The sequence below is a fragment of the Pelodiscus sinensis genome, chromosome 21, assembly GCF_052426305.1.
Source record: "Pelodiscus sinensis isolate ZL-2025 chromosome 21, ASM5242630v1, whole genome shotgun sequence".
Taxonomy (NCBI): domain Eukaryota; kingdom Metazoa; phylum Chordata; order Testudines; family Trionychidae; genus Pelodiscus; species Pelodiscus sinensis.
The window spans coordinates 24,266,830-24,290,775 of NC_143072.1; the positions used below are offsets into that span (position 1 = coordinate 24,266,830).

Consider the following 23,946-nt stretch of genomic DNA (forward strand, 5'->3'; position numbering starts at 1 on the left):
TGTCTTGGCGGGGCAGTGGGATCTCCCACTGACTGAGCTGAGTCCATTGTTACAGGGTACAAATGCATAGCATTTGGTAGAGTCTACTGACAACTATTACTCTACTTTGTTTAACAATACACCTGGCCAGGCGCCTTTGATCCTTATCTGATTTGTGGTCTTTTGGGGCTCTCTTGGAGTCTGCTGTGTTGACTAATTGCACAAATCAACGTGGCACACATCATTGAGCACACACACACAGCCGACTGGTTATCATCCTGGATGGAGCAGAAGACCTGTGAGGACACCACACCAGTAAATCCTGACTACTACAGAGTCAACAGAGTGAGACTGTTGCAAAAAAGGCAAATATCATTCTGGGATATATAAACAGAAGTGTTATGAGCAAGATACAAGAAGGAATTCTTCCCCGCTACTCTGCACTGATTAGACCTCAACTGGAGTAGTTCTGGCTGGTGATGCAAAGGGTTAACTAGTTACTGGTGATCCTAATTGGGTAAGTGGTTAACCAGAGGCCCCGTTGGACTGGAGCAGCCCCTGGCCTATGGTGTGGCAGGCCCAGTCAGATCCTACAGTTAACTTTTTAAATCCCTAGCTCTTTTATATCCTTAGTTCTGGGTGTCACAGTTCAGGAAAGATATGGACAAACTAGAGAAAGTCCAGAGAAGGCAACAAAAATGATTAAAGGACTAGAAAATAGGACCGATAGGAGAAGATTGAAAGAACTGGGTTTGTTTCATCTAGAAAAAGGAAGACAGAGTGGACATAATACCTAAAAAAGTGTTATATGGAGGGAGATTAATTACTCTCCTTAACCTCTGAGGATACAACAAGGAGCAATGGGCTAAAATTGCAGCAAGGGAGGTTTAGGTCAGACATTAGGAAAAACTTCCTGTCAAGGTAGTTAAACAGTGGAATAAATTGCCGAGGGAGGTTGCGGAATTTCCATCATTGGAGATTTTTTAAGAGCAGGTGAGAGAAACAATTGTGAGGGATGGTTACTCTAGATCAGTGGTTTTTCAAAGATGGGTCACGAGTCCTCCCAGGTAATCTGCTGACAGACCCGCAACACTGTTTATTTAAGTGTCTATAGCCACAGAGCCTCGCAGTTCCCATTGGCTGTGGTTCACTGTTTCCAGCCATGGGGACCCAACAGCCACCCCAGTCACAGTGGGGAGGGGCTGACAACACGAGTCCCACAGGCTGAGGGGCTAGAGTGGTGAGATCACATTACTCAGTTAGCCCATTAAAAGTCAGGTTAACCTAACGTTTAACCTATTAACTGATTAACAGGGATTTTACATCCCTAGACTGTTATGTAATTTCATACACAAACACACACACAAAGAAACACTGATGAATTTTACAACTACAGAATACAATGTTTAGCAGAATATAATGTTTAGCATGACAATGTACTAAGAGAGAAACATGGTAATCAAATACCTTGTAAGTAATCTGCCAAGTCTCCACCATTGCAATACTGTTGAAAAGACAGACAAAGCTTGTATTCAGAATGTAGATGTCTAAATGTTCACTCTGTTCATTAGATGTTAATTTTCATTTTTATATGCTTTCCCTAATAAAAACCTAGAAAATCTTTTCCAGCTGTTGACTTTAAAATGTATTTTTGTCAATTACTCATAGTTATTAATTCTGGTGTATAATGGAAACATTCCATTAAGAATTATGATATTGTGAAGAGAAACAGTGCATTACATATGGAACACATATACAACTATTGGTATCTTTAACAGTAATTATGAAATTAGTGATCCAGCTTTGAGATGTATAAATTTCAGATGGTCAAGGTTATACCGCAGCTACATCTACTTAGTCAATCCATTTTTATAACACTTCTATAAACGAAGACTAATTCAAATCTAGTTACACAGAAACACATACAAACACATACCTCCATTACCAAGAAGACAGAGTTGGGCATTTCCTGAAAGAAAAGCACAATAAAAATCATTTAGGCAGATGACAAATTAGGGCTTTCAAAACAAATCCAACCTACCAAAACATACAAACAAGCCCTCGACTTACCAAATGATGTATTAGATTTTCAATTAACAAATTATCTTATTCAAAAATTTTTTAATGTAACAAATGATGTTCCTAAGTCTTCACACAACACTCACTGGTGATTCTGCTTTTAAAAAGTGCTTATTACTTCTCATGAAGACTGCCAGACGAATCACTGAAGACTGAATCTATCCATACAAAATGCATAGCAAAGAGAGCAACAGCGTGTGCATCATTTGCTTATTGTCCCTTTAGCCTTCATACCTATGTTAAATTTAGATTAATTAACTACAGCCTCTCTCCGATTTATGAACCGAGCAATTGGTCATAACTCGGTTCATTCGTAAGTCGGACCCCATTGAGTTACACGCGACCGCGGTGTTCGTAAGTGCGGATCATGTTCGTAACTCGGGGTCTAGCATTTACAACAGCTTTGGTTGTAAATGTGAATGGTCGTAAGTCGACCGTTCGCAACTCGGGGACCGGCTGTAATCGAATAGTTGATGGGATTTCCGGTGACTATTTAATTAGTCTATAAGGTTGCCTCCGCTTTTGAACTGTAGCAAGAGCCCTACTAGGGCTCTTGTTACAGTTCGAAAGCGGAAGCCCTGGAGGGAGCGTGGGACCAGGGGAGAGGACTCTTCTGGTTCTGCACTCCCAATGGCGCCTGAGTCTTTGAAAGGTACAAGAGCCCCACTCTTTCCAGTACAGGCAGTCCCCGACTTATGTCGGATCCGCGCTTACGAACGGGGCTCTCTCGCCCCGGAGCTCGCAGGCAGTGGGACCGCCCAGAGCACAGCGGTCCCCCCACCTCGACCTCCGGGGCGAGAAAAGCTGCTCCAGGTACCCCTGGTCTGCTGGGGACCATCTCCAGCAGACCAGGGACACCTGGAGCAAAGCCGGGGAGGCGGAGAGGTCCCTGGTCCCGTGTCCCTGGTCTGCTGGGGGTGGGGGGGAGGCGCAGCTAGTGTGCCCCCCCCCCACAGCAGTCCAGGCTTTTGTTGTGGACCCTGGGGTAGAGCAGCTGGGGTGCTGCCGGGTTGGTCCTGCAGGGACCTACCTGGCAGCCCAGCTGTTCTGTCCCAGGCTCGAGATTCAGCCGCTGTTGAAACTGATCAGTGGCTGATTCCAGGAAGCTGGGGGAAGAGCAATTCTGCCTCCAGCTTCCTGTAGTCAGCCCCTGGTCAGTTTCAGCAGCAGCGGCTGAATCTGGAGCCAGTTCCGACTTACATACAAATTCAACTTAAGAACAAACCTATAGTCCCTATCTTGTACATAATCCGGGGACTGCCTGTACACTCTAAGGAGGATTTCAAAATAAGGTTCCCTGCTTCTTGGCCAAACAAGTATTGGTCCTGCCACTTGAAAAGCTGAAAGTCACTCAAGAATCAGTTTGCCAAATACCTGGAATAAAATGGATACCTAAATATACTACCAGGCTTGAAGGGTACTTCATCCAGGCTCCTTGCATACTTTTAGAAATTATCTCCCAAATGACTCATTGGCTGAGGCATGCTCCAGACATGGATTTAAGTATTTAATCACAAGACTGAAATAAGATATGGTAGCCCTACTGAGATTTTCCAAAGTTCTGACCTCTTCCAACTCATTAGGAACTGGTAACTGGGTAAGAGTTATTCTGATTAGCTAACCCCCAACTATAAGCTGTGTGCTCACTTTGCGAGTTTGAATGCAACCTTTCCTGTTCTCAAGTGTGGAAACAGGAACATGCACCTTTTTTGCCCAAGATAAAGTCTGCTCATCCGACCAACAGCCAACACAATGTGTATGTGTTGGTAACAGTGTGCTGCAGTGCTTAGGTGTCTATATGGATTCCTTTTCAATTTTCTAACATGTGTCTATAGCTCCACAGGTGTTCCATAGCATTTGTATACAGTCAAAACCTAGGCCTTGTCTCAGAGTTTGTATTTTAACTGGGTAACAGGAGACAGAATGCAGGAGGAGTGAGAGGGAGCACTATTAGAAGAAGAGGGAGGCAGCTTACCATACAGGATAAAAGACATGCCACATTTGGAAGTAGAATTATACAGTTTGCCTGTATGTATGCTAGTGCCAAAAGGAGTCAGAAGGGGCACTACACAGCAAAACAGCAGCTGTGAAATTAGTCATTCTTTTCAACGCTTATATTAAAATCTTAACAAATTTTGAATGAGCATACTTTTAAGAACGTCTTTGAAACTATGAAGTGGTTTTCCAGGTGTTCACTGACAACTGGTAAACATTTCATTGTACACGGAACTCTCGGCAAGAAAAAGCATTGAAACTGGGCTCTGATGTGCAATGTCAGAGCCGGATCCAAAACCCAGTGCAGTCAGTAAGAGCCTTCCCAATGACTTCAATGAGCACTGGATCAGACCCAGAACAAGTCAGGTCCCTTGCTCTAAGCAGACAATCAAAAAGCATAATAGATAATCTCTTACAGATTCGGATGTCTAAGTTCTACAATCATTACACAAATCAGAAAAAATTAAGATACTCAACTATTTATGGGTTTTAATTATGATAATTTACAATTGCTGGCTTGAAACTGGTAACTACTAACCACACCACATTTAGCCAAGCCAAGCGAAGCCAAGTTTTGGGAGGACTGCTTAGTACCAAAAATTTGTATTCCTGTGTTTGAGAACGAAATTAAGCTTTTCCTCAAAGACCCCAGATATTTCAGCTGGTATCAAACTACAAGACTGGAAGATGAAAGGTTACATGAGAATGTTAAACATCAAATTTCTGTCAAGTGGTACAGGTTAAACCTCTCTAGTCTGGCACACTCTGGTTTGGCAATATCTGTGGTCTAGCATGATTTTAGTTCGTCAATTGTCTGCTTATTGTGGGTGTGGCCAACTTTCCCCCAATCCTATAAAGTTTTACAGCCACCAGTCCTGGCTCTCAGTGTTCTGTGCTGTTATTTAGCTCTAAATCACCCATAAATGTCTAAGGGTTTGTCTAGATTACATGGCTCTGTCGACGGAGCCATGTAAAGTAGTTTACTCGACATAGTCAATGAAGCAGGGGATTTAAATAATCCCCGCTTCATTAAAATAAAAATAGCTACCTCCCTGTGCCGACAATCAGCTGATCTGGCACAGTACGGCAGTCTAGACGTGGCGTGGTCGACAAGAGAAGCCTTTGTCGACTGCGCTGCATCTAGACTGCCACGCTGTGCCGGATCAGCTGATTGTCGTCACAGTGTGGCGGCCATTTTTATTTTAATGAAGCGCGGATTATTTAAATCCCCACTTCATTGATTATGGTGAGTAAACTACTTTACATGGCTCCAGTGATGGAGCCATGTAGTCTAGACACACCCTTAGAGACCAGCAAGTAGTGGAAATGCTGATAATGCTGCTAAAGCATAAAACACATACTTACGCTTATCTACTTCTTAGAAGGTTTACCCAGCGTTGCTCTGGTCCTTAACTCAAGTTTTCTTTTTCTGTTGTCCTGGTCCCCATCTCTGGCCCCTTGCTACCCCCATGTTCATTCTGCAGCATAACTATCCCTCCTACCAGACCCCTCCCTTCCATCTTATCAGAAACACTCAAATTCTAGGTTGATCCCATTGTCCTGGCACAACCAACCCCTTACTTTGCTTTGAGTTATGATGAGAGGAAGCTGCAGACCAAATGTGGTGGTCCTGGCTCTTACCGTTTAAGACTCTTACCATCTTGTATAAATGGACTCTCAGACAGATGCATATTTCTAAAATATATAATATGATTTCCTTGTGCCAATATAGAAAAATTGGGTAACAACACTAACACTTTGTTATGAAAAGAGCTGATAAGTCTTGGCTAGGCGTAGGCTTTTATATAGGGTCTATCGGTACAGTCATACATTATTAAGCATCATTGCAAGCTCTATTTCATTTTTATTTCATCAAGGCAAATAAAGAGACACGCTCACTACAATATTGACCTCCTGTGGTTTGGCAAATTCTCTGGTTCGGCACCAGTCAGGTCCCAAGGGTGCTGAACTAGAGATGTTCAACCTGTAATAGCATTCTAATTCCTGGAATTTGTTTTTAAAAAGGTCCCTAATTTCTATTCCCTTGCATGAACAAGTTGCATTTAAAATGAACAAGATATTTTAATGTTTGTTCCACTCAGAGTTAAGCCAATTAACCTCTTGGAAGTATTCACATTAGCCACCCTTTTTAGCTATGCATAAGCTGCTCTTTCTCCAACTCAAAACACTGAAAGCATTGCAGACTGGTTTGCAAGTTTCTTGGAAAGTTAACCAAGTCTGTTGGAACTAAGGGCTAACTCTCACCAATAAAGAACCAATACTGAAACTGCAGGAGGTCAAATTACAGGAAGTCTCCATTTATTTTGTCGTCTTGGAAAATCTGTCTCTTCTACAAACCACAATTTTTTTCCAGGAAGGCAACATAGAAAGCCAGATAAAAACACACAGTAGGGTTGCAGGTATCTGGTTTTCAACTGAAATGCACAGTCAAAAAGGGATTCGCAGCTCTGGTCAGTACTTGCAAGTGGGCCGCTAAAAGTCCAGTTGGTGGAGCAGCTGGGCTAAGGCAGATTTCCTGCCTACCCTAGTTCCATGTGGCTTCTGACAGCATCCGGCCTATCCAGCTCCTAAGCACAGAGGTAGCTATAGGGGTTCCACATACTGTCCCAGCCCCAAGCACTGACTCAGCAGCTCCCTTTAACTGAGAACCATAGTCAGTGGGAGCTGCAGCAGCCACACTTGTAAGCATGGGCAGTGCACAGAGCCATCTGGCCCCTCTTACCCCAGGAGCTGGAGAGGGGACATGCCACTGCTTCCAGGGGCCACAGAGAGCCAGGACAGGCAGAGAGCCTGCCTTAGCCCTGCTGCACCATCAACTGAGCGCCACCTGGTCAGAGCCTGCATCCCAAATCCCCTTCCTCACCCCAATCCCCTGCCCCATGTCAGAACTCCCACCTGTACCCTAAACTCCTCTCAGTGCCTACAGCCCAGGCCCTGAACCTCCTCCCATGCCCAAATTCCCTCTCAGAGGCCACACCCCCTCTTTGCTTCAACTCCCTGCACTGGCCCTGAGACCTTTCTATGCCCCAAACCCCTCATACTTAGCTTCCCCCGAGTCCTGTGGCTTCCAGCCCATGAAAGCTTAAAGACTAACACATTTATTTGTACATAAGTCATCAACTTGAGAGTTTAGGCAACCAAGAAGCCTCTCATTAGCTCATATTGCTCTTCAACTCTCGCAATTCTATTTAAATTGTTTTACCCTGTTACACAGCAAGTTTTTTCAAGTTGCAAAATCTACTCCCCACTGGCAAATAGAACAGTTGCTGCATCATATTCCACCCATAGAGAAAAACATATGAACTATCAGAACAGAAGATTACACAGAATTAGCAAGTCAATTTATCCAGGTTTCTTTGTACAAAAATGGCAACTCGTGACAAGATCCAAGAATCAGTTAATGCTAGTTATTCCTTGCACCACAGAACTAAAGTGAACGTTTTTCAGAATTCCCTAGGAAGCTGCTGTATGTTTTCAACAGAAACTGCTCCCTTCAGAAATAAGCCTCCCCTTAGTTGTCCCATGACAGTGACTCTTCCTTCTCCAAATAAGCAAGGAGATTCTAAGAAGTGGTTAGTTTAATATCGCTTAAAAATCAAAGTAAACACTGCAATGCCACAAATATTTGGACACTCCCGTCAGGGAGATGGGGAGGTGGCTGATGCCAGACAACTTTGGATCACAAGACACATTTTTTGTACATGGGAATGTGAGAAAACGGGGCTGTTTTTGCAGTTTGCAACCACTCTTTTTTCTTTTGCTAGCTGCCCACTCTGAAAGCAGCCCATGTGTCCCTTGTGGCTACTAAGACAGTACATAAGGATTTCATTTGCTTGTATCTGGGAGACAGGGGCAAGTGGCAATGGATTAAAATTTAAGATCAGTTATTTCCAATCCCCTCCCCTCCACCAACCCTGTTAACCTTAACTCAAGCCCCTCACCCCATAAAACACCTGTTCAAAAGTTTAAACACCTAGCTGAATTTTCAAGTTTTGTCTAAGTTCATCCCTTAATATCAATTCTCACAATGTTTAAAGTTTTAAAACTATCTGAAATGGTAGTCTGAAACAAAATTTTAATTTGTCTGCCTATGCTCTAGAGTTCAGGTAATTTATTTGGAGGGAACCGTATTATTTAAATCAGTGGTCATAGTCCCCCACTTGCTTTCCTGATGGCTTTCTTTATCTTATCTGTAAGCATGCTTTCACTGTCTTTGGAGATAGTCAGGCAGCAAAACTACCTTCTTTTGTCTAGGGCAGACTGGGGTTAGAACGATCTACCAAACACATATTAGGAACGTATTCCCAGCACATATACGTAGTTCTTTATATATCATACATATATCACCTAATAATGAGTAGCATGTTACCAATATGCACATTAATCCTGTATAACACCTTTTAGACAAATTATGACAACAGCAAGTTGTGGCAGTGAGAACGTCCGACCTGATGAAAGAAAGCTATGGTACGCGGTGCACTCCACCAGTTCGGACTAAAGGGTTCGGACTCCACCAGTATTATTTTTACATGCAATCTCTGTATGGCAATATTGTTTATTAATACAGCACAATCAAGAGTTCTCTTTAAATGCTAACCATTTCAGCATAATCTAATACTTGGATTTTGCCCTACACACTGCTGTTTGTTGTATGCCACAGTAGGGCTCTAATCTTTCATATGTCACAACCTTTTGCTCACACTGGTGACGTGCGCTACCTTCCAAGTTTCTTCATAACTTGTATCCCTACTGTAGGTACAAATCTGAATGAGATGCTAGAGCACAACAATAAGATTTCAGATGGAAAAAATGCATCAAGATTTGCAGGTGTAGCTATATTGTTTCCTATGGGTGTTTAAGCAAAGTTAACTGCCTGGAGAAAGCTCCATTTTTTTATGTAGCTTTTCCATAACCACCATTCCTAGAAAAGGGTCTTCAATATTTTTTGGCAGCCAAATAAAATAGCTACAGGTTGGACCTCCTTGGTCCAGCACTGTCAGGACCTGACCGATCCTGATGAGGGATTTTGCTGGACCAGGGAAGGTCATTTCTGGCCCACCTTTGCCCCTGCGCCCCTCAGCCATGGCTAGCTGCCAGCCTCACAGCCTGCCACTGGCCCCTCAGTGCAGGGCTCCCGGCCCACCCACTGCCTCAAGCAGAGCCCTGCGGTCAGGCTCCCAGCCCTGTAGGGCAGGGTCCCCCTCCCCCGGCTGGGGTCCAGTTTGCCAGAAGGCAGCAGCCCCACTTGGGCTTCAGCCTCACAGAGCAGCCCTACTGCCTCCCGGCCTCAATCGGCAGCTCCATCGGGTGGCAGCAGGGCTGTTGGGCTCTTTGCTGTGCCACTAGGCAGCTCCACTGCCCCATTCCTTGCACCACTGCCAGGCAAGCCCAGAGGTCAGGCTCCTGGTTGTGCTGCTGGGTGGCCCCACTGTCAAGCTCCCGGCCCCACCACCGGACAACCGCACTGCCTCCTAGTCTCACCTGCTGCCTTTCAGCTCCCCTGCTCTGCCCAGGATTGTTGCCACTGGGCAGCAGCCCTGCTTTTGGGATCCCGGTTTTGCTGCTGCAGGGCAGCCCCTCTACTAGACTCTAGCCCTCCTGCAGGGCTCCCAGCTACCACCCCTCCAGGATATGTCTACACTACAGCGCTAATTCGAACTAACTTAGTTCAAATTAGTTAATGCGAACTAAGCTAATTCGAACTAACGGATCCAGACTAAAAAACTAGTTCGAATTAGCGTTTTGCTAATTCGAACTAGCATGTCCACATTAAGTGGACCCTAAACCGGGGTTAAGGATGGCCGGAAGCAGTGCCGGCAGGGCATCAGATGAGGACTTAGAGCATGGAGCTGCTGCCTCAGGCTAGCCAAGGGCTGTGCTTAAAGGGACCCGACCCCCACCCCGGACAGACAGTTCTCAGGGGTGCCCCGCTTGCAAAGCAGTCCTGGCTTAGAGTGCCCTCACTGGGCACATCACAGCACTCGGCCATCAGCCCGGCTGCACTTGCCGCAGGCTGCCATCTGGAGAGAGGGAGCAATTGGGGGGCTGCAGGAGAGCTTCCACCCCCAGAAGCCCGCAGAGCCAGCCCAGTCCTCCCCATCGGGGGCTCATACCCCATTCCTCCCTCACCTCCTTCCACTTCGCCTTCCCTAGCCCCCCTTCCTGATGTACAAAATAAAGAAAACGTGTGGTCAAAAATAGAATCTCTCTTTATTGAACAAAACTCGGGGAGACTGGGAAAAGGAGGTGGGAGAGGGGAAGAGAGAGGGTGGGAGAGGGGAAGGCAACTAAAATGATCAGAGGTTTGGAACAGGTCCCATATGAAGAGAGGCTAAAGAGACTGGGACTTTTCAGTTTAGAAAAGAGGAGACTGAGGGGGGATAGGAGAGAGGTCTATAAAAGCATGAGTGGGGTGGAAAGGATGCATCAAGAAAAGTTCTTCATTAGTTCCCATAATAGAAGGACTAGAGGACACCAAAGGAAAGGAATGGGTAGCAGGCTTCAAACTAGTAACAGAAAGTTGTTCTTCACAAAGCAGAGTCAACCTGTGGAACTCCTTGCTGCAGGAGGCTGTGAAGGCTAGATCTAGAACAGAGTTTAAAGAGAAGTGAGATAAAGTGATGGAGGTTGGGTCCATGGAGTGGTATTAGCCAGGGGGTAGGAGTGGTGTCCCTGCCCAAAGTTTGTGGAAGGCTGGAGAGGGATGGCACGAGACAAATGGCTTGATCACTGTCTTCGGTCCATCCCCTCCACGGTCCCTAGGGTTGGCCGCTGTCGGCAGACAGGCTACTGGGCTAGATGGACCTTTGGTCTGACCCAGTACGGCCATTGTAAGCTCAGGGCTCAGGGTCGGGGGTCTCAGAGGACCACCTTGATTTTCATGCACACCTGCTCCTGGGTGGCCAGGCTGGCAGCTCTCCTGCCCTAGACGGCCACTTTCCTGTGCCTAGTGCGGAGGTCGTGGACGAGGTCCACGATGTCCGCACTAGACCAGGTGGGTGCCCGCCTCTTGCGGTCCCGGGCAAGCTCCCGGGAGCCACCAGCCTGGTCCCGGGAAGAGGGGGAGGGCTGGGGGGCATCGGGTGGCTGGCTCAAGCCGTGCCAGGTGCAGGGTCTGCTAGCTGGGTGCTGGCAGGCTTGCATCTGGCATGGGCACCGTAGCCAGCCCGTGCCCCTTTAAGGGGTCCGGGGCCGGGAGGGGGGCAATAGAGTTTCCCTGGTGTTGGCCAGAGTGGCCACCAGGGAAAGCTGGGGAGGGCTAGCCTCCCACTAGTTCGAATTAAGGGGCTACACACCCCTTAATTCGAACTAGTAAGTTCGAACTAGGCTTAGTCCTCGTACAATGAGGTTTACCTAGTTCGAACTAAGCGCTCCGCTAGTTTGAATTAAGTTCGAACTAGCGGAGCGCTAGTGTAGCGCCTATCAAAGTTAATTCGAACTAACGTCCGTTAGTTCAAATTAACTTTGTAGTGTAGACAGACCCCATGGGACTCTCTGGTCCTGGAACATCTCTGGTCCTTCTGGACCAGGGATGTTGCTGGACCAGAGTCCTGGTTAAGAGAGGTTCAACCTCTAGTAAGAATTATTACTTTATCCACCTATGATTAATAAAATTAATTTAATGTTAATTTAGAACAGATGAATCTTTCCCACCAATCAAATGAATAGATTAAATGTTTCACAAGGAGACTTTTCCCACCTGGTCAAAAGTCAAATCTAATTCACATTCTATGAGCAAAACTTTACACAGTTCACTCATTAGTTGACCAACCATAATAGAGTACTTGAGTTTACGTCAAACAAACAAAACAAACCTTTCACTATTCCACCAATAGGCGCTCTCTAACAGAGTTGAACTGGCTCACATTACCATCTAAATTCACACAACATTTCTCTTGTATGTATCTAGTAATCAACCATATTTTGTAACAGACCTAATAAAGATGTTTTTGAAAACTTCCTTTTCAAAACGTGTAAAAGATTTCAAATTTTTAAGCGCAGACCACAAAATCATTACAGCTGCCTATGTCCCAGCCTATGCGTCTACTCCCTTTAGACGAATAACACGCAAAACAAATTTATATTCTCCTAGAGTCACATGAACATCTATTCAAACAGTTTTTCTTTGCATGCCTTGCTTCACTGTCTCTAGTCCCTCTTTTCTGCCAGCAATGCTTCTGAATCAACTGATTCAGGGTTTCCCCAGCAAGGACAAGTGGAAGATAGAAAATACTAACAAAACATTCCAGAGCTTCAGAAAGCTAAACACATACTAGGCAATAAGTCCATCGAAACTTGCTGTCTTTTAACCCCTGATATTAAGGAGGTGTCTGAGGATGTGGAGGAACTCTCAGCCCAGACCAAGGGCATGGCACAGAACAAAATATTTCCATTTAGAACACATTCATTTGTTAAAAAGCAAAGTGCAAGTCAGATGTACAAAAATAACAGTTGTGGGCATTAATAATCTGTAGCTCTAGTTATATATTCTAGATTTCTTTTGATTTATAAGAGTGTTCGCTGAAATGATCTGCAGAGAATAGTCTGAAGGGGTTGGCAATTATTTTAACACCCCGGAAGAATAATTTCAATAAGGATGCTGTTAACACTCCCCCGCCTTCTAAAAATGGCAGGAAATCAAATGGACATTCTCTTGTTTTATTAGTTCCATTTAAACACACATTCATGACCTGAATCCCCAGTATATGCACATCTGCAGGACAGCTTGTATACCTATCTTCTGATTAACCAACCCGAAAATTAACTTGCCATATATTAGTTATATTTTCTAGACCAAGCATGCTTCCCACATCTGACACACAGAGGTTTTTGGCAAAAGCCCTAAAGATTTAGTTAACAGGAGTTTGCTCAACATAATTTTTTGCAGCACAGTGAAAAATTGCTGTCACGGGTTAAGTTTTTCCCCCGTGTGTACACCACTACAACAATCCTCCACATAGGACCGAACATTTGTTTAGTCCTGCCTAAACGTTAAGTCTCAGACAAAATGTCAGTTGACATCTGACTCTAGGATCAAATAGCATACATGCTGCCAATTATTCATATAAAAGGGCAATCAGCCATGTGAAATGTACTACAATAGCAATACCAGTCACTTTCTGGTATGTGAAATGCTGTATTTAACTAACAGCTATGATAGGAATTAAACTGAATAGTCACTCTTAGCATGGCCTGCTACTTAATACAAAATAAAGACAAAATTATGTTACTGTCACACTAAACGTCTGCCTTTCACCAATTATATCTGTTGCACCTTCGCATTTGTAAGTGCTTGAAATAGGGCCATGACACACAAACTGTAATAACCAGACACAGCAGGGAAAGTTAAGGACAACTGTGAGCCTTGCTTCCAACAGGGTTAAAACAAACAAACAAAAAAAACTTTTGAAAGTTTCAATTCCTTTTCATAACCCACCAATTTTAGACATCTATTCAATCTCATTCTTGAAAGGCCAAAATTGTGGCAGCCAATCTTCCACCGTCTACGATGTGCTACGTGATTTAAATATTCAGATTCTGGAGTGAATTTTCTTTCAATCTTTCTTTTTAAAAAGATACATGATTTTTGGATTTCCGCAGCATTCATTTCAGAAGCTGATTGTATTTTCCAGCACAGAGATGCATTCCCAACAATAGCCAAGGAAGTCAAGTAGACAAGGAAACAGAATATTTTGGGACCTACTGGTTTTATTAAAAAAAGCAAGAAATTAACTATTTAGACAGTGCCTAAAAGCACACAATACATCTCCTAGCATAGAAAAGTTCTTTATCCCAAGAAGCTTACCAATTAATAGTGGACATGACACAATATGCCACAGAACAAGAGAGTGAAGAGATGTGGGCGAGGAACGACAGATTATTCAGTTGTTCATTGAGGTTAGTGTGTAGCATGCAGGAGCAAAAATAACTCATTTGTTGAGAAACTAATATAAAGCGTAAGTTTATTTGTGGTACCAGAGAATAAATGGACTTTGAGAGTGATTTGTGAACCAGCTCAAAACCAGTTTTCAGTGTTTAAGGGGCTGTTTAGAATGGCTCTGCTGGGACTACAGATCAGGAATAGACGTTGCTGAGTTTAGAGGCCTTGAACAAGAACTCGAGAAAAATATGGCACTGAAGCATCTCACCTTACATGTTGGTGCTCCAAGAAACATGCAGCACTGAAAGCACCAGGCAGGCACTACAGCACATGCTAAAGTGCCAAATAAAAAGACAACGGCAGACCTACAGCACCTATTTTGGTGTAATTCATCAACGCCCCAGAACAAGCGAAGAACAAGAACATGTCAGAGTGACTGAAGCAACCACCGCAAAAATATGTAGGTAGTCATGCCAGACTGACTGGAATGTTGAGGTAAATCTAATTAGAATACACAACTAATGATGGCAGAAATGAGAACTGCCTTCAACAAGAACTGCCTTCCCTAACTATGGTCTAAGAACAAATGGATTGAAATGTTCAAATGTTAATAATTATATTTAAGCAGAGAGTGATGCACAATGGTCAACAGGTTGTCTGTCTTGTGCTCTACCTTGCTACCATTGCCCTCATGGACAACAGGAAGTGCTAAGTATATTCTGCCTACCTGTAAACTAAGCCCCAGAAAAGAAAATCCTGCACAGGTATTATCTTTAAAGAGAGATTATTTCTCTAATAACAGTGATCTCTCATCTTCCCTTCAAGCAGCAAACTCCAGTCTCAATATGATGAAGACATTCATACACTCCATTATATCATTACTTCCAAGATGTATGTTCCTACTTTTATTCAGATGTCGGATATTTTAAAATAACTTTTGAATGATAAATTATTTGCTAAAACAGGAGCAGTCTGGCTCCGCGTAAAGGATAATCTCCATTCAATATACACGTTTGGGATCATCAACTTTAAAAAAGCATAAAATTCTCAAGCCTAAATATAGCTCATTCTAAATATCTTTACACAAAAATGTCATGGAAACTAATATTTTCACTTAGTCATCTAAGTAGTGACTTTTATCCAAGAAACTTAATGCATTTTACAAAAGGTGGGTTAAAATGTTAGGGGAGGGAGGTTTTCTTTTTTTAGCTAACCTGTCAAGATAAAGAATGCTGGACTCATGCTCTACAAAGTAAATACGAGAAGTTATTTTTAAATATTTTCTTTTAAAACACACATCTTCAAATATTAAAGACTACCCATCTGTTTCATTAGTGGTTTAGGATATTATAGAGTTCTGTTTTTATTTTTAAAGTTGTCAGATCACCATTAAATTAGCCTTCCAGAGTCCTGGAACCTCAAATTCATTCTTCCAACTGGGTAACTACTCATCCTTTGCTCACATAAAAATAAATAGTTTTAAAAATTTCAGCAATAAAATAAGAAGCACCGGCTTAAACAATGCTTTGGATATTTTACCTTCCCTACTGGTTGGTCCTTAATGGACTGATACAGGGAAAGGTATCTGTGGCCTTATCAGTTTTAAATATATGTAGCATTCCAATACAATTCTGAGAAACTACTGTCCATGCTACGGATCTGTTCTAGATACCAGCTTCACTAATAACTATCCTGTATACTATGGCTTGATACAGTTACTTTGGCTTCCAAGACAGCATAAATAGCAAGTATGTCTCTGCTTATATGTGATGCTTAACTACAACTCATATCTGCCAATGCTGCATGTAGCCACCTTATGGAAATCAATGGTAATTATTGTGCTGGCATCAATACAACACAATATTAATGCCAAGTAATACATACATATTAATGGCTCACCAATTCACTTGAGAATGCTTCCAGATGAATGGGCATTTTTAGTATTGTAATGGAGTGAAGGCTACACATGCTAAGTGCTACAGCAAACCTCTGAATTCAGAGAGAGTTAAAGCCAGAGCAATGTATGATGCTTTAGATTTAATGAAAAGCTTTAGCAGGGTTTGCTTCACAATATCAACTGGGGGGCAGCCAATAGGCAATGCAATGCCAACAAAAGTGGATCTGAACAGAGATAAGGGGAGAAGGAATCAACAGAAACTACTTTACCTGAAATGCATCAAACATGAGAATTATTCCAAAATAAAGCAGAAATTCAGTTTCATTTTAAAGTATCTAGTATCCCTTTAATTCATAGACTTGATATATTCCAGAATAGAATGTATATAAACATACAGCTGTAACTGCATTGTGTAAATAGGTCACTTACCACAAAATGGTATTGAAAATATTTATTCTGCATTAAAATATATTTATATTTTCCCCCACATAGTTTTCACTCATATGACCTAGTAAAACAAAGTCAATTCTTTGATTATTTAGCAAACTGGTCTGTCAAACAGTGTTGTTTAAAACATGAGCATTTTCTGCTCCAAAATGCCTAAGAGTAACAAAAGCTACAGACTGACAGATCTACAAAAAACCAACCCGACTCCCAGTCACCACTGGGCTGTGATGCAGACTTCCCAAGATGTTTGATGTTATGGAAAATAAAAAGTATAATACATGCTAGAACGTCACACACTAAAGCAAAGGAGTAGGTACAATTGCTGACAGATGTGTGAAAGCATAGCCTCTTTTCTTTCTGGGCTATAAACTAATGTAATCTCATAAATTAATGATGTATAATAGATTACAAACATAGCACTATGCAGAAACTGAAAGTCTTGAGACTCTCATATTCTGTAGCACATATTTCATCAATAAAAAGCAACCTCAGCACGCCAAGTTCTACATTTTACTATGCATGTGTCTGAAATACATCCACGATCTGACGTGCAGTTTTCCCTTCACCTACTTATAGCTGTGCCTTTTAATTAAGTGCAAAGTTGAATGACAAGCAGAACCATTCCCAACTCAAACTGAGCAAACAGGCCTGAGGGTACAAGAAGTCTCTTAACTAGCATTTTCTATATTGGCATCTTTCCAACTCCAAAAGACCAGAAAGTCAGACCCCCACATTTCCAAATAAAATTTACATAAAGAAATAGGCTGCCAAAAAGAAATGTAGGGTATTGGTCTCCCCTTCACTGCACATTTGTGGGATTTCTGTGCATAAATCAGGAAGAGAATTGACCCCTTGGAGTATTTAATGTAAAGATACACAAAAATTAGATCACCAAAACATGGAAAACCAAGACAATATACCTTAAAGGTGAACTGCAAAGCTGCTCTTCCCCCGCCCCCTAAGTAAACGCTGGTGAGCTTATAGGTAATATATTACCAGAACATGTGTAGACTTAAAAGTTCTACTGTTATATGTTTTATGCAATGGATTGGAAAGTCAGCTCCTTTCACTTCCCAGGATCCAACACTGGGATTCAGAATTTCTCTTGCAATGGTTGAGGATCATCATCATTCAAATCCAGATGCTGAGAGCCTGTTATTCCTACTCAACAACCCTCAGCATGAGGCCCTAAACACCTCAAGAAGCAGGGCAGAGAATATAGAAAAGTGATTGGTACTCTAAGGTGGTCTTGATGTTAACTACTCTAAGAGAAATCCACAATCCTGAATATAAGAAAGAGTGAAAAAAGGACTGAGTCCACACATCCCAGTGTATAATTTAGAAGGGGATGGAAAAAGGGTGTCCCCACTAGAGATGTTAGATATCGGGTTATTGAACAGTCATGTAACCACATGAAATCTTTGCAGTTATATGTCTATTCGATAGTCCCTGGGGGAGAGGCAAGCAGCGTCTGCTCCCGGCCCCATTCCTAGATGCAGCAGCAGGGGATGGGGGCGGGGGGGGGGGAGGGAGGAAGAGAACCACAGGTGGCACCATAGAGCCTGTGCTGGGGGAACCGGCTTTGACTTCTGCTCTCCACCCCCTGCTGCCTCTGCTACAGAGGCAACAAAGGGGGGGGGGGGGGAGGGAATGGAAATACGTGTAGTCAAGAAGATTAACCGATAAGGCTAGACTTATCAGTTAATCATATAGTCAACTACACTTTGACATCCCTAGTCCCCATACCACCACCTCGTACCCAAAATTACAGTTTATTTTTGGCATAGTTGTTCACAACCATGAAATATGCAGAAAGATATATTTTATGCTGGTCTAATTTCATTTTAATTGTGCAGTGCCCTAAGGATTCTTTACAGTAATTTTATTCACAAATATGCCTCTGTATTTAAGATTAGAACTAAACCCAAGAGATAAACCTATAGTTCCTATTCAAGTAGAAAGAATAACTGAATAACCTACATAATTTCATGAATAGCTTTACCCAACAATTGCAAGCCTCAGGATACTGCATCTCTCTCTAAAGAGAATTCTTATGGACATGAACTCCCCATATGTGCTGGACTAAACCATTTTAACCTTTACAGGCAAATTCCTGGACATACAAGAAATGGGAAAAACAAGATGAAAGCGGTGTGACACACTGTTTTCATATTCCAAGAAGCCCAGTCACACGCGTTAAACATGTCATTGTATATCTATTCCATTAGCTACATCAGCAACACAAATGTCACATCACTAGGTCTTCAACTGTTTTTGGTTTTGCCCCACTGATACAGGATTAAACAGTATATTTCCACAGTACAGGGACCTCAAAGTTGCTGACCCTCTTCTACAGTTAAGATTCTAAAGTATGTTAATTCTTTCATACCACCTACCTCACTAACTGAAAATCATTCTCTCAAATCAACAACTGTTAGAAAAGTGTCCTAAGTGGTGAACACATCCATTCTCTGCCAGCTGCCTTCTAGTTAGCAACATTTTCCTTGGCCCCATTTTTTAATTAGGGAAGGAAAATAGACATTACCACTAATGTAATTTCAGCCAGTTACCTATCAGTGCCAGCTGATGCTCTCCCTCTGGGCCAGATTACACAAACTGCCTCTGCAGAGATTCATAGGCTTCCACTTGCTCTTGGAGCCCAACAGCCTACAACACACTGTGCTCCATACAAGCTTTGTATTTTGTGTTCTACAGCTCTTCACATATTTTAAACATGTTACCTATTTACCAGCGCACACCCTTTTAGGAGTGAGTAAATCTTTCACCAGAATGAGCTGAGCATTGAAAACCACAAAAATCAATTTCAACAGACCTATATGCTAAATTGTAATACAGATTTTACAGCAGAAAAGGAGATTGTTTACCTGGACATCATAGAGTGCCACAATATTCTCATGCTGAAGTTCCTATAAAACAAAATTACACCATGAAAATACAGGCTAACATAATGAACAGCTAATGAATGGTTTACTCTGCTAGGAAGAATTCATGAGAGGTAAATTTCTTTAAGCGTGTTTTTTTCCAGAATTTGCCATGTTTTGTTTTAAGTAAAACATCATAATACACCTGGAATTTATACCAAAACCTGAATTAATTTACTTTATATTCTCCCACAACATCTTGCTTAGGGGAAAATAAATTGATTATTCTTAACATAACAATTTCCCTTTTTTATAGTAATTGGAAGACAAGTTAAAATGATAAACAAAAATTCCAGGACAGCTCAAGAGGCTAAGCTTCATTTGTAGCTTATTTTAAAGAGGATGCAACAGTAACTAAATAAACAGACCACGTTAATATTCATAACACTGGAGTTTCCAGATAGCAATGGGTCTGACATCTTTGAAAATATCAGAATAAAGCAATAAAGATAATGAATTTTCAACATCAGGAGAGATGACAGCGAAGCTTGCAGCGTTGGGGTGCAAGATCACTAAGGGCACAATCTACGACCTTATGGAGGGTTTTCACCTAATTCAGTATTGGCAAAATAAATGAGATTTTCATTAAATTTCCTCCATTGAACGTATGCAGTGGAGGTAGACGCAAATCCCAACATGAAAACTCTAATGTTCAAGTAACCATCCTGCCATTGAGAATAGAAGGCGAAGAATTAAAATAATTTTACCCCCCACCCAAAAAATCCCACAACAAACTGATGACATTCTCCTCTCCCCCATTATTTGCAGTAAATGAAGTACTAGTGAAAGCTACCAGATTAATAGCCCCGCCATATAAAATCTTCTAGCCATACAGCAGGTACAGAACAGAAGCATCCTCCACCAGCACATTATATGCCTTAAACCTGTTCTGGGACCTTTTCTGGACATAAAAGGAAAATTCAGACTCTTGTCTTGGCCCATTCATTTCTTGACCTCTGTTTAAAGTAGTGAGGGCATGAAAACTAGGACTAGGTAATTATATGGCCACCCATCTTGGAACAACTGGACTGAAATTCCCATTTCCTTTCAAATAAAGCAGTGACAAGGCTTTTAAAATCACTGCAAATTAACATACCTTTAAGATTTTTATTTCTTTCCCAAGCAGGATCTGTGACTTTGACAAATTCTTTTTGTTGATGCTTTTTATGGCTACTTCCCAATCAGTTTTCTGCAAAGGAAAAAGTCTTTTTAAAAAACAGAAATATGCTTACTTTCCTCAAAAGCAAAAGGCTAAAATTATCCCAATGAAACAATAAAAGGATCTCTAATCTGTCCCTTTTGTTATTATCTGTGTGAATTTCAAATAAGGCCACCAAACTCTCTAGTGTTATTTTTCAATAACACTTCACACATCTACCAAAACCAGTATAAGCTGCAACAACGTGAACTGTTTCAAGACAGACAAAACACCAGTTTAAAAAACACACCACACATTAACATCTTAGATTTTTGTAAATGGAAAGTACTGTGCAAGTCCAATTTGCTTTTTCCCTATCATTATTGTTTGTTTGCTTCTTTTTTTTCTTTGACAGCTAACCTCACTAGTGTCAGTTTCACTGTTGTTTATACACTTTCACCTTCAGGCTCTTAATGCTGCAATGTCTGCATTGCACACAACCTGGGGGGAATGTTTGCTTAAAAATAAATTATGCATATTTATGAGGAAGCATTTCTATAGTCTTTAGATTTTGCAAGAACTTGTTTTGAGAGAAAAAAATTCTGGGCCCACTGTGAGTTGAGAGTACACCTCTAATATCCATGAGGAATAAAACTGATTGAAGTGTTACTTGACAGCACAGGCTTCTTTACAAATCAGAACTGACACAGTTCTCTCTGGGCCTCTTACCCGACACACACACAGGCTTAAAAAAATATTATAAAAAGTGCAAAGTTGCAATGCAACTAATACTATCTGAAGTAGCCGGGAAAACCAGTCTGGGAAAGGAGACACCTTCCCACTTAAGAAGTCTCTGGCCAATCCAAAAGGGAGCCAATTTTCCATTAGGTCTCCAGTTATCAAGCCAGATAAACAAAGGTGACTGCTGCAAAAACAAAGAAACCAGTCTCCTACACAGATTAACCCCCCCCCGCCAAAGCAGCACCTTCATTTGGGAGCTACAAACAGCACTATAATAAGGGGTGGGGGCAAACCACCTAACGCTGGCACGATCCTGGCCTGTGGCCCCTGAAAGAGAAACGATTGATTTGGGCATGAGCGTTGGTGGGTAGAAAGCTCCCAAAGCACTCTTTCGGCCTGACAGGGGGCAGGGGCTCCTGGCAGTGCAGCGACTCGGGCAGATCTTGCCAGCTTGCGGGGGGAGGCCGACCCCTTTCCAATTGTGTTGTGGGTTTTTTTTGGGGGGGGGGGGGGGGTTAGCACCGCAGTGGTGCAGGAGTCCGGCCCGTCTCCCAGGCACCCGCCAGCAGAGGGAGCGCTGCCCGCTAACAGGTAGGGCCCGGCCCGGCGCACGGAGGTTATGAAAGCCGCGGCAGCTACCGACATTCACACAAAGGCGCCCCCCCCTCCCCAGCGCGTCCGTCTGCGCCACGAGCCGGACCCCCCCCCGGCCAGGGCCCCCGAAAGGGACCCGATCCCGCCAGTCCCGGCGGGGGGGGGGGGGGGGCAGCGCTCGGGGCCAGTCCCGGCGGGGGGGGCAGCGCTCGGGGCCAGTCCCGGCGGGGGGGGGCGGCGGGGGGCGCGGGGCCAGGGCGGGGGGGGGGGCAGCGCTCGGGGCCAGTCCCGGGGGGGGGGCTCGGGGGGGGGGGGGGCAGCGCGCAGGGCGGGGGGGGGCAGCTCTCGGGGCCAGTCTCGGGGGGGGGGGGGGGGGGTCGGGGGGGGGGCGCGTTCGGGGCCAGTCCCGGCGGGGGGGGGCGCTCGGGGCCAGTCCCGGCGGGGGGGGGGGCAGTGGCGGGGGGGGCGCTCGGGGCCAGTCCCGGCGGGGGGGGGGGCGGCGCTCGGGGGGGGGGGGGGGGGGTGCTCGCTTACCTTGCGGTGGCGGCCCTTGAACACGACGGCGAAGGCGCCGTGCCCGACCAGGTCCTTCTTGCTGTACTCGAAGTCCCCCACCGCCTCCATCCTGCCGCGGGGGCCCGGCTCACGGCAGCCCCCGGCGGCCTCTGTGCTGGCCGCCCCCGGGGGCGGGGGCCGCGGCGGGCATGCTGCTAGGGGCGGCGCGGACCCCCCCGGGCCTGGCGGGCGGGGGGCGGCGGGCGCGCGTCTCCAAGGCGACGGGCGCTGTCTGTCATGGGGAGGATTTCGGGTAAGGGAGGGGCCCCGCCTCCTTCAGCGGGGGGGGGGGGGTGCAGCCCCCTCAGGGGTCCCCGCCGCTCCTCATGCCCGCTCGCACCGGCTGCGGGAGGGGGGGGGTTGGGCTCAGGCCGCCTCCCGCTGCAGGCCCCGCGCGCCGCCAGCCCCGGCTCCGACTGGGCGAGCGGGGCCGCCGCGCCACTTATAGGCCGCAGCGCGCCCGCCCGAGCGCGCGGCTCCCTCCGCCGCCCGCCAAGGAGTCCGGCCCCTCCGCGGGGCCAACGCGGGCCCCCGCCCCCCCACGGGGAGTCTCCCCGCCCCCCCAGTGTCCATCCAGCCCCCCCGCCAGGGGCAGCAGCCCGCCCCACAGGATCCAGCTTAGCCCCCCCCCCCCCCCGCGTAATGAGGTCGCCCTTGCGCATCCTTCAGCCCCGGGCCGCTGTGGGACCCGCCCCCCCCAGCCTGAGCCTGCAGCCCCCTAGCCCCCCCCTTCAGTGCCCCTGAGCCAGGACCCCGCCCTGCCCCCCACCCCGTCCCAGCACCCCAGGGGAGGTGGGGCAGCGCCGCACCCCAGCCCCACAGCACAAGGAGGGTGCCCGGGGCAGCAAGACTCCACCCCCACAACCCTACTGCAGGCGGACTGGGGCAGAGAACGAGTGGGGCCAGGCTGGTGATTTGGGAAGGCAAAGCCACCCAGCCTCCCATGGGTGACAGCTTTGGGGTGGAGGTGGCGGCTCTGGCTGTGTGTGTGGGGGGGCGGGGTTCAGTTGGGGGGGGGTTCAGGACGTGGGGGGGGTTCAGGCCGGGGGGGAGGGGGCTTACCATGAGCAGCTTCCAGTTAGTGGTGCAGCGGGGGCACTAAGGCAGCTTCCTGCCTCTCCTGGCACCGCAGAGCAGGCTGCACCCCAGCAGCAGGTTCCCAGACAACGGGGGTGCGGCGCTCGAGGCAGAGGCAGTGCGCAGAGCCCTATGCGCTCACGGGCCTGCTGCCGACCACTTCTAGGGCACAGCACAGTCTGGGATGCCAGGCCAGGCAGGGAGCTCCGCCTTAGCACCTCCATTGGTCACCTGATACCCCTGCAGTGAGACCCAGGACCTGACATTCCACCACCCACTGGGTCCTGACTCATAGTTTGAAAACTGCTGCTGTAATTACCTGATCTACTTCAGCCATGGGCAACTTAAGCTAGGCAGTGGGCCACGAGTGGCCCTCCATCGCTGTAGGCCGCAAGACTGTCGGAACCAAGTTGGTGACAGTAGTTTTGCCAATTGCACTTCCGTACGGAGACTTTACTGGGTGTGCTGACAGAACCGTAGCAGAGACTTTACTGGGTGTGCTGACAGAACCGTAGCAGCCCTTTGGTTGGATGCAGAGGGAGCACGGCGCTCACACTGTAGTGTGCAATCAGCATGCACCTCACCTCACATGCCCTTGCTT

The 23,946-nt window shown here is 45.4% G+C and overlaps 1 protein-coding gene across 2 annotated transcripts in view; it reads right to left on the bottom strand.

Moving 5' to 3' along the window:
* ULK2 (unc-51 like autophagy activating kinase 2) overlaps positions 1–22,690 on the bottom strand; it is a 66,132-nt gene extending 43,442 nt beyond the window's left edge. The window contains exons 1-5 of one of the 2 annotated variants that reach the window (XM_075904649.2): positions 22,248–22,690; positions 20,337–20,429; positions 19,184–19,225; positions 1,916–1,948; positions 1,447–1,483 (exon numbers count right to left, since the gene is read on the bottom strand). In XM_075904649.2, coding sequence (XP_075760764.2) covers positions 1,447–1,483; positions 1,916–1,948; positions 19,184–19,225; positions 20,337–20,429; positions 22,248–22,337 — 295 coding nt within the window. In that variant the 5' untranslated portion in view covers positions 22,338–22,690. The remainder of the gene's footprint in view (positions 1–1,446; positions 1,484–1,915; positions 1,949–19,183; positions 19,226–20,336; positions 20,430–22,247) is intronic. The other variant, XM_075904648.2, reaches the window with a different exon arrangement.
* Positions 22,691–23,946: the final 1,256 nt, after the last annotated feature.